At 40.5% G+C, this 14,959-nt stretch overlaps 3 protein-coding genes across 3 annotated transcripts; 1 reads left to right on the top strand and 2 right to left on the bottom strand.

Annotated features, from left to right (window-relative positions):
• The first annotated feature begins 260 nt into the window (after positions 1-260).
• LOC126593056 (rhicadhesin receptor-like) lies at positions 261-1,754 on the top strand. The gene is made up of 2 exons (XM_050258921.1): positions 261-463; positions 1,007-1,754. Exons 1-2 carry the CDS (start codon positions 355-357, stop codon positions 1,549-1,551), a joined length of 654 nt encoding a protein of 217 aa, XP_050114878.1. The 5' UTR covers positions 261-354; the 3' UTR covers positions 1,552-1,754.
• An 881-nt stretch (positions 1,755-2,635) lies between these two features.
• LOC126593055 (glutamate--tRNA ligase, cytoplasmic-like) lies at positions 2,636-6,510 on the bottom strand. Its single transcript, XM_050258920.1, has 6 exons — positions 6,080-6,510; positions 5,701-5,942; positions 4,216-5,336; positions 3,532-3,996; positions 3,076-3,312; positions 2,636-2,941 (listed from the first exon to the last, which is right to left on the bottom strand). The coding sequence occupies exons 1-5, from the start codon at positions 6,220-6,222 to the stop codon at positions 3,094-3,096; spliced, it is 2,190 nt and encodes a 729-aa protein (XP_050114877.1). The 5' UTR covers positions 6,223-6,510; the 3' UTR covers positions 2,636-2,941; positions 3,076-3,093.
• A 1,502-nt stretch (positions 6,511-8,012) lies between these two features.
• LOC126593213 (phytochrome A-2-like) lies at positions 8,013-13,708 on the bottom strand. Its single transcript, XM_050259205.1, has 5 exons — positions 12,994-13,708; positions 10,169-12,238; positions 9,202-10,018; positions 8,643-8,933; positions 8,013-8,529 (listed from the first exon to the last, which is right to left on the bottom strand). The coding sequence occupies exons 2-5, from the start codon at positions 12,225-12,227 to the stop codon at positions 8,325-8,327; spliced, it is 3,372 nt and encodes a 1,123-aa protein (XP_050115162.1). The 5' UTR covers positions 12,228-12,238; positions 12,994-13,708; the 3' UTR covers positions 8,013-8,324.
• Between the last annotated feature and the right edge of the window lie 1,251 nt (positions 13,709-14,959).

The following is a 14,959-nucleotide window of genomic DNA, read 5'->3' as shown; positions in this document are numbered from 1 at the left end:
TTAATATATTACTTTGTATTTGATTTATTTGAAACATTTGGATAATTAAACGATGTCCGATTCAAATGATTTTTTTTTGTATGGATAATCTTCAAATGATAGTAAGAAATTAAACGGTCACGATTATGAAATTTGTACTGTAAATATACGTTATTTGTAAGTGAGAATGCAATAATAATTCAAAAATAATTATTTACCAATACGTACCAAAAGCTTCAACAATCAACTACTCCTCTGCTATAAGTACTCGGCCCACCCATCATTTCCTATTCATTCACACATCCACTTTTCTCTTCCCTTTTGGTCTTCTTGTTGTAATAGTCTGCATTTTCTTCCCAATTACAACCACCAACAATGGCGGCTGTCTTTGCTCTCTTTCTTGTGGCTCTTGCCACCGTCTTCGGCAGCTCTGCCGCTGATCCTGACATGCTTCAGGACATTTGCGTTGCCGACTACGCCGCCGGTAACTCCCTTTTCTTCTTCGTCATCAATTCTTTATCTATATTCCCAGTGTTTCAGTATTCTACTGCTAAAAGTGAGCACAGAAGTTCATGTCAAAAGAAAAAAGACTACAAAGTTGCCACTTTTCCTTGTCCCCTCCATTATAAAGTTGACTCTGTTCATTAGTTGCTTTTCATGTTGTAAATGATTTCTGGAAAGTTTTGTGTCGAATATTCCAGCTTTTCTTTAATTTATAATTTTTTTTTTGGTTATTTTATTGTGTTTAAGCCCAGTAATCATGGATCAATCACATTGAGCAGTTCTTGATTTCTGGAAAAATTTAGAACAAAAACCATGATTAATTACCCTTTCTTTGATTACTTTTTGTTGGTTAGCTTTACTTTCTCTCACTTTTTTGCTATTAAGCCAGCTAATCATGACCTTAGATTTAATTAGCCCCAAGAATTAAGCACATGAACCAACTAACACACAAGAACCTGATTAAGAAAACCCAATTGAAAATTAAGTACAAGTTTTGCTTAATCCAACTCAACTGCGGTAACAGGCGTGAAAGTCAATGGGTTCGTCTGCAAGGACGCAGCAAATGCAACCGCAGAGGACTTTTTCAGCGCCGGACTAGCCAAACCAGGCCTCACCAACAACACATTCGGCTCCCTGGTGACAGCAGCCAATGTCCAAAAAATCCCCGGCCTCAACACCCTCGGCGTCTCGCTCGCCAGAATCGACTACGCCCCCGGTGGAATTAACCCGCCTCACACCCACCCCAGAGCCACGGAAATTGTTTACGTTCTTGAAGGAGCATTGGACGTCGGATTCATCACCACGGCAAACAAGCTCATCAGCAAAACCATCCAGAAAGGTGAAGTCTTTGTGTTCCCCAAAGGGTTGGTTCACTTCCAGAACAACAACGGGAAGGGTCCGGCTTCCGTGATTGCTGGGTTCAACTCTCAGCTGCAGGGCACGGTGAACATTGCACTCACATTGTTCGCGGCCACGCCGGAGGTGCCGGATCATGTGCTGACTAAGACATTCCAGGTGGGAACTAAGGAGGTTAAGAAAATCAAGTCTAGGCTTGCACCCAAGGCCTAGGGAAGGGTAGAGAGGCTTTGAATTTGTATGTGTTTGTGTTTGTGTTTGTTTTACAGTTTGGTGGGATGGTGATCATTGTATGCAGCCTCTCTCTTTGATTAATCAAAAGTTGTTTACATTTTTGCTTCTGTGGTTGTTCCTTCAAGATTTTTTACATGTAATTTTTCACTTGAGTTAAATTTGTTGGCTTCTATTCATAACAATGGACTTCAGAACGAGAAGTACTTATAAGCAACGGGGACTCCATTATGGCTATATCATTATTGAGCGAGAAAGTTAAAACAAAATGCATGGCAGATGTTACTGACTTGACATACTGGGGGAGGTGGGGAATGAACCCACGCCAGAGTGCATAGGGATTATTCTTTTCCGACACTGCGGTAAAGCGTCATCTACAAAAATAATGTTACTTTTTTTTTTTTTTACATACAATATTTACTACATTAAGGGAGTGGATGAGTGAGCTAAGCCTCAGGGGGGGATGAGTGAGCTAAGCCTCAGGGGTGGATGAGTGAGCTAAACCTCATAATGGACTAGCAATAATGTGGTTCAAATTCACATCTTGCGAGAATCGAACCTAAAACCTCTCACTTGCATGTGAAGAGGAACACCACCACTACTAGGCCGTAGTATTAAGTGACAATTGTTAGATTTATTTGTTCCAAACTATATAAGAATTGAAAGGCAATATTTTTGTTCACCACCCTATTCATCGCCGTCAAATGAGTTTAAATTTTGAGATCTGTGTAGAAAGACACAAATATCGAAATTTAAATTCATTCAACGATAATAAATAAAGTGATCAGCATTACCACCACTTGAGGGTGGTGAGCAAAAATGCACCTGAATTGAAAAGCACATCCAGCTCACATGTTTTGTATGGTAATGGCAAAGAAACAATAATGTAGAATAAACAATTAGCATGAGTTGGGAGGGATTAGGTGCATTATATGACTAAACATGTTAAAAAGCTTAATTTGGATATGATAAATAAACCCTATTAGGTTAAAAACATGATTAGCTGTTGCTAATGACACTATTGTTTAACTATCATCGCAACGTTTCGGTCAAAAGAAAGTCGAAAGAAAAGAAAACGCGTTTGCTCTCTTCGTATTTACTCGACTTTTCTCTTCCAACTCAATCAACCACAAAGCTTGCAGTGAAATTATGGACCTATTTGTTTTGGATTAACGTTCAAACTACGGCGATGCATTAACATTCAAACTACGGTTACGTATACAATATTCGGATGGAAAATGATTTCCGCGCACTTTTTTTTCTCCCTCTGTACTCCTCCCCTTGTGTTTGCCCGTCGTTTCGCCTTTGATTTATTCAACACAAAAGCCAGAAAGGAGCATGCAGGCACACGTGAAGTGCAGAAATCAGGTCCCTGTTCGAATACAAGCAGAACATGAACGGCAATTCATCTATAACTTCAAGTTTTAGATAAAACATTTCAATCTGTTCCAACTAAAAAACTGTTAAATCAAAACGAAATCAACAATGCAGTTGAACATAAAGCACCTGAAAATTGTAAAGGTTTTACTTCGATCCAGTCTGCTGCCTGCCGTCGGGGATTGCAAATAGAACAACGGGTTTTGAAGGCCTGAGGTAGGGAACATCGCATCGGAAATATCCTTTCCTCTCCAGCTGCAATGTATCCCCACGCTTAAGGTTTCGCATGTTGGAATCCCCAAGCGCTGCGGTCTCCTTTTCGGTACATGGGTTAACAACATCGACGAAATCCTCATCTTCCTCGAGCTGAGGTCACAAGTTACAAAAACAGAAAAGATAACTCAGCCTGTACGTAATATACACCACTTTAAAGAAAAGAATCAGCTTACTACAGATAAGCCATAGACCCCCAAGTTCCGTTTTTGTCCTTGAGGAAAGAAAATCCGAGGTGTTTGCAATCCACAGATTAATTCATAAGTAACATGCTAAGACGTAATAACTTAATACTCGTTGATTGCGACATACCTTCTTCTTTGTTATCAGATGATCAAACTCCATCAATGAGAGCTTAACTAGCTCATCTGATTCAGGGAGCCAGGTGAGCTTCAATTTTGTCATCTTGACAGAACCCTCAGGATGCAAGACCCCTGTGAGTTTGAGATTTCCGTCAGTGTCTTTCTCAATTCCCTTAACAATGGCGTTCCCCCAATCCATTAGGGTTACTTCCTCGTCTACTTTGATGGACTCCGCATCAGCATAATCTAGCCATATCCACCTTGTGTATGTTGTTGCCTTCTCCCCAGCACCTTCGTACTTCTTATGCCTAGGAATGATGCGGACAAATGGTTTCTCAGGACCATTAGTCAGGGTCAACAACACGCGCCGCTCTTCGATGACGGCGGTATGTCTTGGGCATACAGGATCAATTATCTTCTTATTAATAGTCCAGAGTTTGTCCCATTCCATGAGATTAAGATTTTTTGAAGCCCCCTAAAACATAATAGTATAAAATCAGTTACAAAATTAATCATTCAGAAGATTATAAATTGAATTCTCGCCTTTTGTATACAAAATAGTACCAAGTAAGGAAAAACAATTGTGAAATTAAGGACATAAAAGGAGCATTGGTCAGGCATTATATATTTATATGTTATAGGCATAGCTCATAACTTCTTTGATGCATAATACTACGACAGACTAGTGTCCTACCTGCTCAAGAATGAATTGTATTAATGCTTCAACTTTGAGACCTCTGCGCACAATTCCTTGGACAGTTGGAAAACGAGGATCGTCCCATCCACTAACCTTCTCATTCTGAACGAACCACAAAAGCTTGCGCTTACTAAGAAGCGTATAAACCATGTTCAACCTACTGAATTCATAGATATGCACTTTTCGCAGTCCCATATCCTCTTGAACTCGATAGTACTGAGCATTGCGGTCGTGATACTCACTAGATCGAAGTGCATGTGTAATACCTTCTATAGAATCAACAAATGGACAAGCAAAATCATAAGTTGGGTATAAGTTGTACTTGGACCCAATCCGATGATGTGGTGTTGGATTGCAGCGATAATAAACAGGATCTCGAAGAGATTTGTTTGGATCCTGCATATCCAGCTTCCCACGGACACAGCACTCCTTACCCCTCTTAGACCCAGCAATCATTTCATTCCATAATTTTAGATTCTCCTCTACACTGTTGTTTCTACATTTTGATTCAATGCCATCCATCCTTTCTTTCTTCATCTCCTCACGTGGCGTATCATCAACATATGCTTTACCCTGGCGAATCAGATTCTCAGCCATTTCCATCAACTGCGGGAAGTAATCTGAAGTATAGGTAACCGTTTCATACTTGATACCCAAAGTCTCAATATCCTTGAGAAGATTGTCCACAAACTCATTGCTTTCTTTATCAGGATTTGTATCGTCAAACCGCACAATAAGCTGACCCTTATACCGCTGAGCAAAATACTGATTCAATAATGCTGCTTTTGAGTGCCCAATGTGAAGATAACCACTGGGCTCTGGTGCAAATCTCAGTCGAACCTTTCCAACCTCCGCTTCTGGAAGATCTACTTCAGATGTTGGTTTGCTTCCTGCTTTACCTTTCTCAGATGCATCTCCATTTACACTCTTCAACTGCTGATCGGCCTGAGTGCCTTTTGTTTTAGTTGCGGTTGGCTTTCCTGAGCCCTTCTTGCCAATGAAGGTAGCTGTGACTTCATTCAGGGCATCACCATATTCGGCTAATAGTGAATTGAACCACCGAGAAAGGTTTGGATACTTCTTTGAATTCCTCAAACTCTCCCATCTTTTCCCAGTTCCTGCTAAGAAAAACGTATTAGGGCCAGTTCGGGATTTGCCTTTTTGACAGCCAAAGCGCTTCTAACTAGTATGGTAGATTAAGTTACAAAGCATTTCCGGGTCACAGAGGCGCTTTCTGGAAAAACACCTGCTAGGTGCTCCTTCAGAAAGTACCTCTTTTAATAAAAATTGACAATGGTTACAATAAAAGCACGTCTAGCAGAATTGCTCTCGAGCAGAAGTGCTTCTTACAGAAGCAGACCCAAACCTCCAAAAAGCACTACTTTTAATGTTACTTGTCCTTAAATTTCTACTTATTCGTAACCATGCCATATAAAGATCAAAATTAACGACTAACAAACCGTGAGAGAAGCAAAGCTATACCTGCAAGACCTGACCAGATTGCGATATCGGCGATGGACAAAGATTGATTAGCAAAAAAGGTACTGCTTCCCAGATAGTCATCCAAATGTTTACAAGCACTCTCAAACGCAGAACCCTGTGAAAGCACAGGCGCGTACTCAAGCCACTCATCAATCTTCCCGGCTTCGAATGGATTGTCACCATACAATTTCGCAATTCGGCCGATGTATCGGAGAAGTACATTTTTTCCATGCAATTTCAACCTAAATCCAAAGATTTATGAGATGCTTTGAAAATGTAGTTTAACCTTTTGCAAAAAAAAAAAAAAAACAAAAAAAAACAAAAAAAAATGGTACAAACAAATTTCATGGGGCAAATAGTAAAAGGGTTTAGGGTTTACCCATTGGAGAATTGCAAAGAATAAGGGGAATCGGGAGGGAGAGAGGCGTCGGTGGGGAGAGAGATTCCGGCGAGCTTGGCGGCGAGGAGCTCCGCGAGCGGAGGGTTCTCGGCGGCGAACGAAACAGCCTTAATGTCCATCATCTGAATCCAAGGTGTAGATTTTGCTCCTGGACTTGTTGCTTGATTGGCTGCTGTAAATGTATTGATTTAAATAAGAAGATGAGATGAAGAGAGAAACGCAAACGACGGCGACGATGTGCGAAACCAGACACAGCTGATTCAGTGGGCGCACTAAAAGCGAGTCAAAACTAACGGACCGATGGGCCGTCACAATTTTCTTTCCGCAATCAGGCCTAGAGTTCAAAAAATTTGTTTTGATATTTAAGAATATCAGCTCTAAAATAAAGCAGTTGAACGTTTGGTAATTGTATTTTTAAAAGTGTTGGGTGTGAAAAGCAATGTAAATGCATTTATAAATTTTTTGATGTGAAAGTGATATAATTATTTATAATAACAATGGTGGTGAAGGCAATGGTTGTGATGGTGGTGGTGGTGGTACCAATAAAGTGGTGTGGTGGTTGGGCTACTGAGGTAATAATGGTAGTAAGGGCAGGGACAACAGTGATAGTGGCAGCGATGGTTGTGTTGGCAATGATGGCAGTTGTGGTTGTGTTGACAATGATGGCGGTTGTGTTTCTTGTGGAGCCAAAAAAATAATTAAGAGGCGACTGGTGGATTTTTGAGTAAAAATGACAAAAATGCCCTTGAGGAGCACCGGAATTCCTATGCACGAGCAGTTGGCAAACATCCCACAATTAAGTCAAAAGTGCCCAAAATAGATATTTATTCGAAACCTATTTCATTCATCTTCTCCACAAGTAACCCCCAAAACATTCCTTTTAAATTATGTTAATTGGCTAATTAATGGATTTATTACCTAATTAATCCATTAATTGCCAATTAAACTATCAATCACAACCAAAAAATACACAAGAGGCCGGTCACCTTCTCTCCCAAAGGGACCGGCCATGCATTATATATTTGACCTCATTTTCTTTAAAAAGCTAAGTTTTCACTCGTGCTAAACACTCAAAAATTCTCCTCCAAACACTTATCTCTCAAAATTCTAACTTTGGCATTAGAGGTTCTTTGGCCAAAGCCCCCCTGTTCATCGTGAGCACGTGAGGCTCTTGACCTTGACCAAATGTGTTATTTGTTTTGTAGGTGCAATTTTGTCCAAGATCAAGCATGAAGAATTTTGCATCCACATTTATGGTGAGGGTGGTGGTGGTGGCAGCGACAAGGATTGGCAGTTGTGGTTATGATGGTAGAGGTGGTGAGTATGGTTGTGGTGGTGGTTTTAGTGGTGGTGGCGTGATTGTGGTGTGGTGGTGATGGCAACAATGGTGGTGATAATGGCATTGGTGGTGTAAGAGGTTAGGGTCTGTAATGAAAGATGGTGATCACTTTGCTTTCCAATAAGTCTAGAAGGATAAATAATGTTATTTGTTTGCAATTAATGAACGTATTACAAGAATTGAAAATATTCATTGAAGGCTCAACTTTGTTAACACAACTTTCAAAAGCAACCTATAGGCATGAAAGTCATTTCCTTTAAAATAAGCAGATTATTTTATTTTTACCAAATATTTTTTTTCTGCTCAACTTTAAAGTGAAGTAACTTTTAGTGACAAATAACAATAAACCACTACTCCTATCTTTATAAAGAAAACCAATGAAAAAAGTTTGAAAACTTTGATTTTTAACGATAAAGACAAAATAAAGAATAAAATGAATAGTACCAAAATTGATTTTTTTGTGTAAAAATATGTTTTTTCATTAAAATAAACAGTACCGTAGTTTTTTGTTAAAGTTCCCATCTTTATATGGATAAATCTTTTAGTTTCCTACCACTTTCGGATGAGAAAACAGACCGAAATAAAATTTAATTAGGTTGACAAATTATAAGAAGACATAATTAAGCCAAAAAACATGAAATGGCGGACAATTACAAACTTCATCCTCAGCAGGAAGTGCAACATCTCTTACCGTTTCTCTTTATATTGTTCTTCTTCACACATTGCTCTAAAGTTCTGTAAATCCACCACAAACCAAGACCATTTAAAGAACGCGAGACAGACATGCGGATTTGCAGGTTAAAACCAACACGAATGATTCAACGGAAAAAGTTGTATGTACACTTGACGATCTGTGTCATCTGCCATTGAAAATTGTCTTAGGACTTACATCTTGTGTGCCGCAGCGAGTTCTACGGATATCATGAAGGTTGACCTGCCTTCTTCCCTAAGATACCGTACGTCTCCATTCATGAGCTTCACTAGTTTACTGCTGATGAGCAGGCTAATGCCCTCCTCAGATATGTCTCCGTTGTTTCCAAACATCTGGTTCAGCAATCCTTCTGGAATCCCACCACCGGCGTGTGTGATCCTGTTTCAATATATCAAATCAGCATCTCGTGATAATTGCTTAACTTGTAATACAAGCAACCAAATTACACATGAAATCAGTAGTAGGTTATGAATTCAATTGTGAAGCTGTACCTGAGCTCCAAATGCACGAGCTGAACGGATTGTCCTAACCGATCTTTGGTCAAATTAGCTTCGATAGTAAGCTGGCCTCCAGTTGGCATAAAACTAACTGATACGGCTAAGAAATCAGCTATGACTTGTTGAAGCCTAAGACTATCCCCATATAACGTCTCAGTCATGATATCTTCCGCTGCATTGTGGACAATGCGGACGCTCTTGGCATTGCTCTTAATCATGACTTGACTGACAGCGGCATTCAGTACTTCATGCAATGTAAACTCGACCATCTCCAGGTCCAGGTAGCTGTCGAGGGATCAGAAAAACAAAGAAACATTGTCCAGTCAGAATAAACAAAGTCAATAGCTTCTCCAGAAAAGAACATGTTTCGGATTAATCTGCCATTCTATGAACCTAAAGCGGGTTGTTGTAAGGATATCAAGGTGCCAGCATGTAAGTTGTTTCAGACAAACAGATCTACAATAAACTAATTATCCAATCTGTGTAGCTTAATGTGAATTAAAAAAAAAAAATCCAAGGTAAAATAAATCAGTCTTCAACGACTAAATCATACCCATCAATGATGGTATCAAGATCTGAATCATCCAGTATTTTGTTGAGCTGGTGCTGGCACTGGGCGCTCGTATGCAGAAGCCGTTGTTGTTCTGCTCCCAACTCAGTATCCTCCATCATTTTCCGAGAAAATATTATACCGGCTAAAGGATTCCGGATCTGCCTTCTAATATAAGACAATTCCTTCAATCTCTTCACAGCAGTTTGTTCTGATAAGCGTTGGACATGAAGTGCTTGTTGCAGCTCTGGGCTAGCAAGCTGCAAGAAGCAAAAGACCCCAGTGACTGAGCCCTCACTGTTCAATTTCTTACTCACGCACAGCAGGCATTCTATGTGTTTTCCACTACGAGCACAGAAACCAAAGGGAAGCTTTTCGGACACCTGGCCTGTCATGGCATGGTTAAGTACAACACCAAGATTTACGAAAGATTCTTGGCTCTTGAGAGGACAACATGCCATGTTGATCCCAAAAACCTCTCCCAGAAGCATTTTATCCATTACCTCCTCTCGTTTCCACCCTGTTAACTTTGTCATTGCTGAATTCCACTCAGAACACCAGCCAAATTCATCTGTACCAAATATTGGGGGAATCAAGGGGCTAGGGTTTTGTACAATCGCTTTGTAATCACCCTCGATCCGGGTGAATTTGTCCATCACATTCTTCTGACCAGTGATATCCTGTGCCACAAAACACACACCCACAACATTTTCCCGAATGTCTCTACTTGCACAAGCATTCACAACTAAGCTGATGGGACCAAGATCAGCCCTAGAACCATGTGTTTTTATCTCGAATTGGATGTTTTGTTCCTCTTTGCCTGACCAGGAAAAAAAAGGATGAGTTTAATACAAACAGAGGACTATAATTGAAAACCTAATACATATCCATACAAGCATATAGCTATTTCCAGTAATAATTGAAAATCTAAAATGCCTAAACTGTCAAATAGGGTAAATGAGTGACATACCATGCAATGCCGAGTCCAACATTTTCTTCACCACGCTAGTCGAAGAATCCTCCACGAGTGTGAGCAAATGCTTTCCGATTGCTTCATCAACAGGAAGACCAGTTAACTCATTGATTTTTGTATTCCACCCATTAACCAGCCCATCAACATCAACAGCCAAAATTGGAACCGTGGCTGTTTCAATTAAACGGACCATCTCACTTGTCACAGCTTCCAGTTCTTCCATCCCTTCAAGTTTGAGGTCACTAAGCCTTACATTGATTGCTTTGGTGTTTGCTTCCAAGGTAGTTTCAACATCTTTGAAAGCATTCCTCAGAATAAGCTGCAAAGAATGAATTGCATCCATTTCATAGTCCTTCCAAGGCAAGCTCCTCGTCTTGACAACTTCAAGGAAAGCCTTGAATGATGATCTAGGGTGCATTTTAGAACCATCATCTTTCTCACCTGTTTCATGTTTTGCACCACCCCATCGAATTTCTGCAGCAGTGTGGGATCGAAGCCAAAAGAGCACGTCCTTGGAAGTTATCCACACAGCTGCCATTCCACATACTACATCACCAAGAGCAAGAGCCCCAGGGAATCCTGCATCATACAAGCTATCTGTACTCAAACCCGTAGAATCCATATGGTACTCGGAGAGCCATGAAGCTATGTCATGAAGCTGAAAGTCACTCGGAGTCATTCCAAGTCTCCATACCTTGTTCTTGTACAATAGGGCAGCTCCATCACATTTCACTAGATCCATAACATTAGGGCTCTGTGACATAATACCTAGGGGTGCATCTCGTAATAACATATCACACAACAGCGTTTGGGTGCGCAGGATGTTCTTCTCAACCATCTGATCTTCCATCTCTATCTCCTTATTGACATGTATTGCAAACACTTGAGTTAAAAACTCACAGGCATACCTGAGAGGGAAAGCAACAAATCTTGGACTAGTATTATGGCATACTACCAAACCCCAAAGTCTCTTTCTTTTTTGAGGCGGAACAGAATCAGGATCTCTCACCTCGTCATCCCCCTCATTAACAACTACTGCCATAACAAGAGATGCGATGGAATTCATATTCTTCATATATTCTAAATGGCAACTGTGTGGGGCTCTCAGAGTTGAACCGCACAATGTGAGATCCAGCGGAAGCTTCTCATCTTGAAACACCTTCACAAGTTTCGCACGACAATCGACAATCATGCGGACCTTATTCTTCATAAATAGGAACCGTGCAGCCTGAGGTATGTCAGTGGATGGATAATGCAACCCTAGATATGGCTCCAGGCCAGGCTTCGTAAGCTCAGAGACCACTTCTCCGTGATCATCATCATGAAATTTATAAGTCATCACCCTGTCATAACCGGTGAGTTCAAAAACCTCTTGGACCATTGTATCACAAAGCCTCTCCATGCTCCCGCTAGGCAAAGACTGCAATCTGGCAATTGCTTTGGCAGCAAGCTTGTACGATTGCAGCGCCCCAGCAGCAGTCATAGGCACTTCATATGGCTTCACGGGCTCAAAGTCAATGATCAAACTGCCCGTTACTCGATGAGTTATTGCATAGAAAGGCTTGCCAGAGGTCTTGCAATGAACTAAGATGGGATTTAAGAGAGAAACCTCTCCAAATCCGAGGGCCTTATGCAGTGCAGAGGCACTAGGGGCGGTAAAAATTGTTCTTATATCTGTTCCTATGCCAAGAACAGGGGATTCCCCGACGCTTGGGACTGCATGATTGACTGTCGTCAGCATTTCAGGGGCATTCGCACTGTATGCAATGACCTTGAAAGTCTTCTCATCCAAGGCTAGCAAGCATCCAAACGGTTGGATCGTCTTGCCTTTCTGTATGTTATGGAGATAAGCAGTGGTCACTTTGTCGGACCTAGGTTGTTGATCTCCACCAACTGAACTGCCAACACGGACTGAGTTCGAGTAGTCAAAGGAACCACCCGATTCCTCAAAATCGGCATGAATCTTTGCATCAACAGTTGTCTGAGCAATGATTCTAGAGCTGTGTCTAGACCGCCCTGGATTGCTTGATGAGTTACTAGGTCTAGAAGAAGACATTCTCGCACAAACTGCGAACAGAAAACAAACTAATCAGAAAGATATAAGAAGCATGGTAACACGAAAAGTTGGAAACCCTTCTGAAGATATTGCTAGCATTGATCCATAAAACAGTATAGGCTGATTCTAGTAATCATTGAGTTTATTTTCATCATATCAATCGCCGTTCGGATCATTGGAATACTGGACGAAAAAAATCAGTAGCAGAGCTCAGGATTTTTTACTAATAAGCTTTAATGATGCTGAAAATACCAAAACTTTTACACGACTGCATCAACAGACCTCTTTCTTCTCAAAACAGTATAAACACAAAGATCCTTAGCGTTTACAAAAACTGACAGAAACAAGTGAAACTAATTACTACAGAAACTTTAGTGAATGTAGAGCAATTACTGAACTTCAAGTTGATCTGATATCTTGAACAATTATCTAAGAACCAATTACTTCATTAAAGCAAACACAGGTAAGAAAAACGTAGAAACAACTAGTAATTCAAGCAGCCAAAGTAACTAAATCAAGACTATGAGTTTAAATTCCCTATGAGCCCGAGTTCAAATTCCCTTCAAGTTGGATTAGTTTAAAGTAGAACATCGTTTATTCATTCGCTTGTATCAGAAAAATCAAAAACTAGGAGTCAACAACAATTCTAGCATCAAAAAGAAAAACAGCCATCTTCCTAAAAGTGATCAGAACCAGATATTTGCTACTAAACAAAAAATTAAAAAATAAATAAATTAGGCAAGAAAATAATTGCGTACAGCCTAACCTTTCTTCAGCTGCAGTACAAGCAAGCAGAGCTCAACTAAGTCTCTCAGGTGCAAACCCTACTTATAGAAAAACCAAACTGGCAGACAAAAACTTGGGATTACTACAAAATTGTTATTGAATTAAAAAATTGTCCACTGAAGTCTCGAACCTTCAATCCCATCCTCATCTGTCCCTGGACTGTTAGTAAACAAAGGAACCGCCTTTAGTAAAATAACAATAAAATAAAAAAAGAGTACAAATTTAAGAAAAGCAAAAACTATGAGATGGGTCCACTCCAAAAACACAAAACAATGGAGATGGGTTTTTGCAGCAGGAAAAAGCTACCAAATTTGGTGGGGAGGGATTGGATGAGGGTTTTAGGTACCCTTTCCAAATGGGTAAATGGAGTTAGTTGTTGACAGCCATAATTAGCAAAGACCATCATCTCTCACTTCCCCTTCCAATCAATCCATGGAAATCTGGCGGTTCCCAACTGAAAATTGGAAAGAGAAAGCAACCCATTGGGCAGAATATACAGGTTAAAGTATTGTCATCAATGGCGCAGTTAAGCTGCTCCATGATTACTTCATGAACTAATGGGAAAGTTAGGTTTCCAGAGAGTGGGGAAGTAAGAGGGGGAGGGTTGGGATTTTCTAGGATCTGGGATAAAGGAAGAATAATGGGAAGGGCGTGGGCTTTGGCATTTGGAACTTCAGTTTTTCAATGTGATGAAAACAAAAGATGAGCAGGGGGGGCTTATGAGGATCACGTGCAGTAACCCAATCCGATTGGCTGTACAACATCGGATTTTGGATGGTATTATAATATTTTTGGTGATGGAGGATACGCATGCCATGTGCTCTCACACTCAACGTTGTACTATCGAGTCGTAAGTATGTTTTTTTACTTAAATTTTGTAACTTTGCTCATATGATATTGCACGTATTGATCCATTGTGGTGTTCTGGACATGTGCTTGTATCTCTTCTTGCGTAATGGTCAAATCCTCCATTCGAAGGTCAATCCATACTTTCGACAAAAATGGGACAAAACAGGCTGCCCTGGTTTCTCACCTTATCAGAAGGTTACTATTGCACTCTGAATGATGGCCTGATTCGATGGATGAAACCCATGGTATGTCTGAGTCTACATGCCTTGATACTCTTGCTGGATTTTATAACATAATTATTCAGCTTTACAAAGATGAGTACCTCCGTAAGCCAAATCAAGAAGATCGGGATCGGCTCATTCACAAAACTGAAGACCGTGGGTTTCCAGGCATGATAGGGTCATTATACTGCATACATTGGGATTGGAAGAACTGTCCCACCAGATGGCAATGAGGCTTCTACGGAAGGTCGAGAAAGCCAATTGTTGTGTCAGAGACGGTTGTCTCGTATGACATATGAATCTGGCATGCTTTATTTGGAGTCTCTGGATCCCAAAATGACATTACAGTTCTTAGGCATTCACCCTTCTTCAATACCCTAACGAAAGGTAAAGCACCTCAACTTAACTACTACATTAACGGTCGTCAGTACAATATGGGATATCATTTGGCAGATGGCATCTACCTAAAGTGGGCAACACTTGTCCAAGCAATTCCAAACCCTATGAATGATGCCGAAAAGTTGTTTACCTTACACCAAGAGGCATGCCGGAAAGATGTTGAGAGAGCTTTTGGTATTCTACAAGCACGATGACAGATCATTAGCGAACCGGCAAGAGGGTGGAGTTGAGAAAATTTGGACTCTATCATGATGTCTTGCATCATATTACACAATATGATTGTGGAGGATGAGCGAAATGGGTATATTGATGGAGAGTCTGATGACTACCAAGACAATTCAAATAGGTCAAGAATGGCTCGTGCAAAAATATATGATGGGCCTAATTTGCCTTTCAATCCAAGAGCTAGTAGTATCTTTATAAATGAGTACATGAGACGCTATAGAATGATACGTTCCCGTGCCACAAACAAGTATC

Source organism: Malus sylvestris, chromosome 12 (assembly GCF_916048215.2).
Source record: "Malus sylvestris chromosome 12, drMalSylv7.2, whole genome shotgun sequence".
Lineage (NCBI taxonomy): Eukaryota > Viridiplantae > Streptophyta > Magnoliopsida > Rosales > Rosaceae > Malus > Malus sylvestris.
This window is presented reverse-complemented; position numbering and strand designations above follow the sequence as displayed.

Bases quoted from the DNA above. Each gene is read 5' to 3' on its own strand.
- LOC126593055 (XM_050258920.1), bottom strand. From the start codon at position 6,222: ATGATGGACATTAAGGCTGTTTCGTTCGCCGCCGAGAACCCTCCGCTC. The intron at 5,943-6,079 runs GTAAACCCTAAA...CTTTGGATTTAG, and splicing joins TCTTTGCAATTCTCCAATGG to GTTGAAATTGCATGGAAAAA. The intron at 3,997-4,215 runs GTAGGACACTAG...ATTATGTTTTAG, and splicing joins TACAATTCATTCTTGAGCAG to GGGGCTTCAAAAAATCTTAA.
- LOC126593056 (XM_050258921.1), top strand. From the start codon at position 355: ATGGCGGCTGTCTTTGCTCTCTTTCTTGTGGCTCTTGCCACCGTCTTC. The intron at 464-1,006 runs GTAACTCCCTTT...CTGCGGTAACAG, and splicing joins CGTTGCCGACTACGCCGCCG to GCGTGAAAGTCAATGGGTTC.
- LOC126593213 (XM_050259205.1), bottom strand. From the start codon at position 12,227: ATGTCTTCTTCTAGACCTAGTAACTCATCAAGCAATCCAGGGCGGTCT. The intron at 10,019-10,168 runs GTATGTCACTCA...TTTCCTGGTCAG, and splicing joins GTTGGACTCGGCATTGCATG to GCAAAGAGGAACAAAACATC. The intron at 8,530-8,642 runs GTACAGCTTCAC...ATATTGAAACAG, and splicing joins CTCGTGCATTTGGAGCTCAG to GATCACACACGCCGGTGGTG.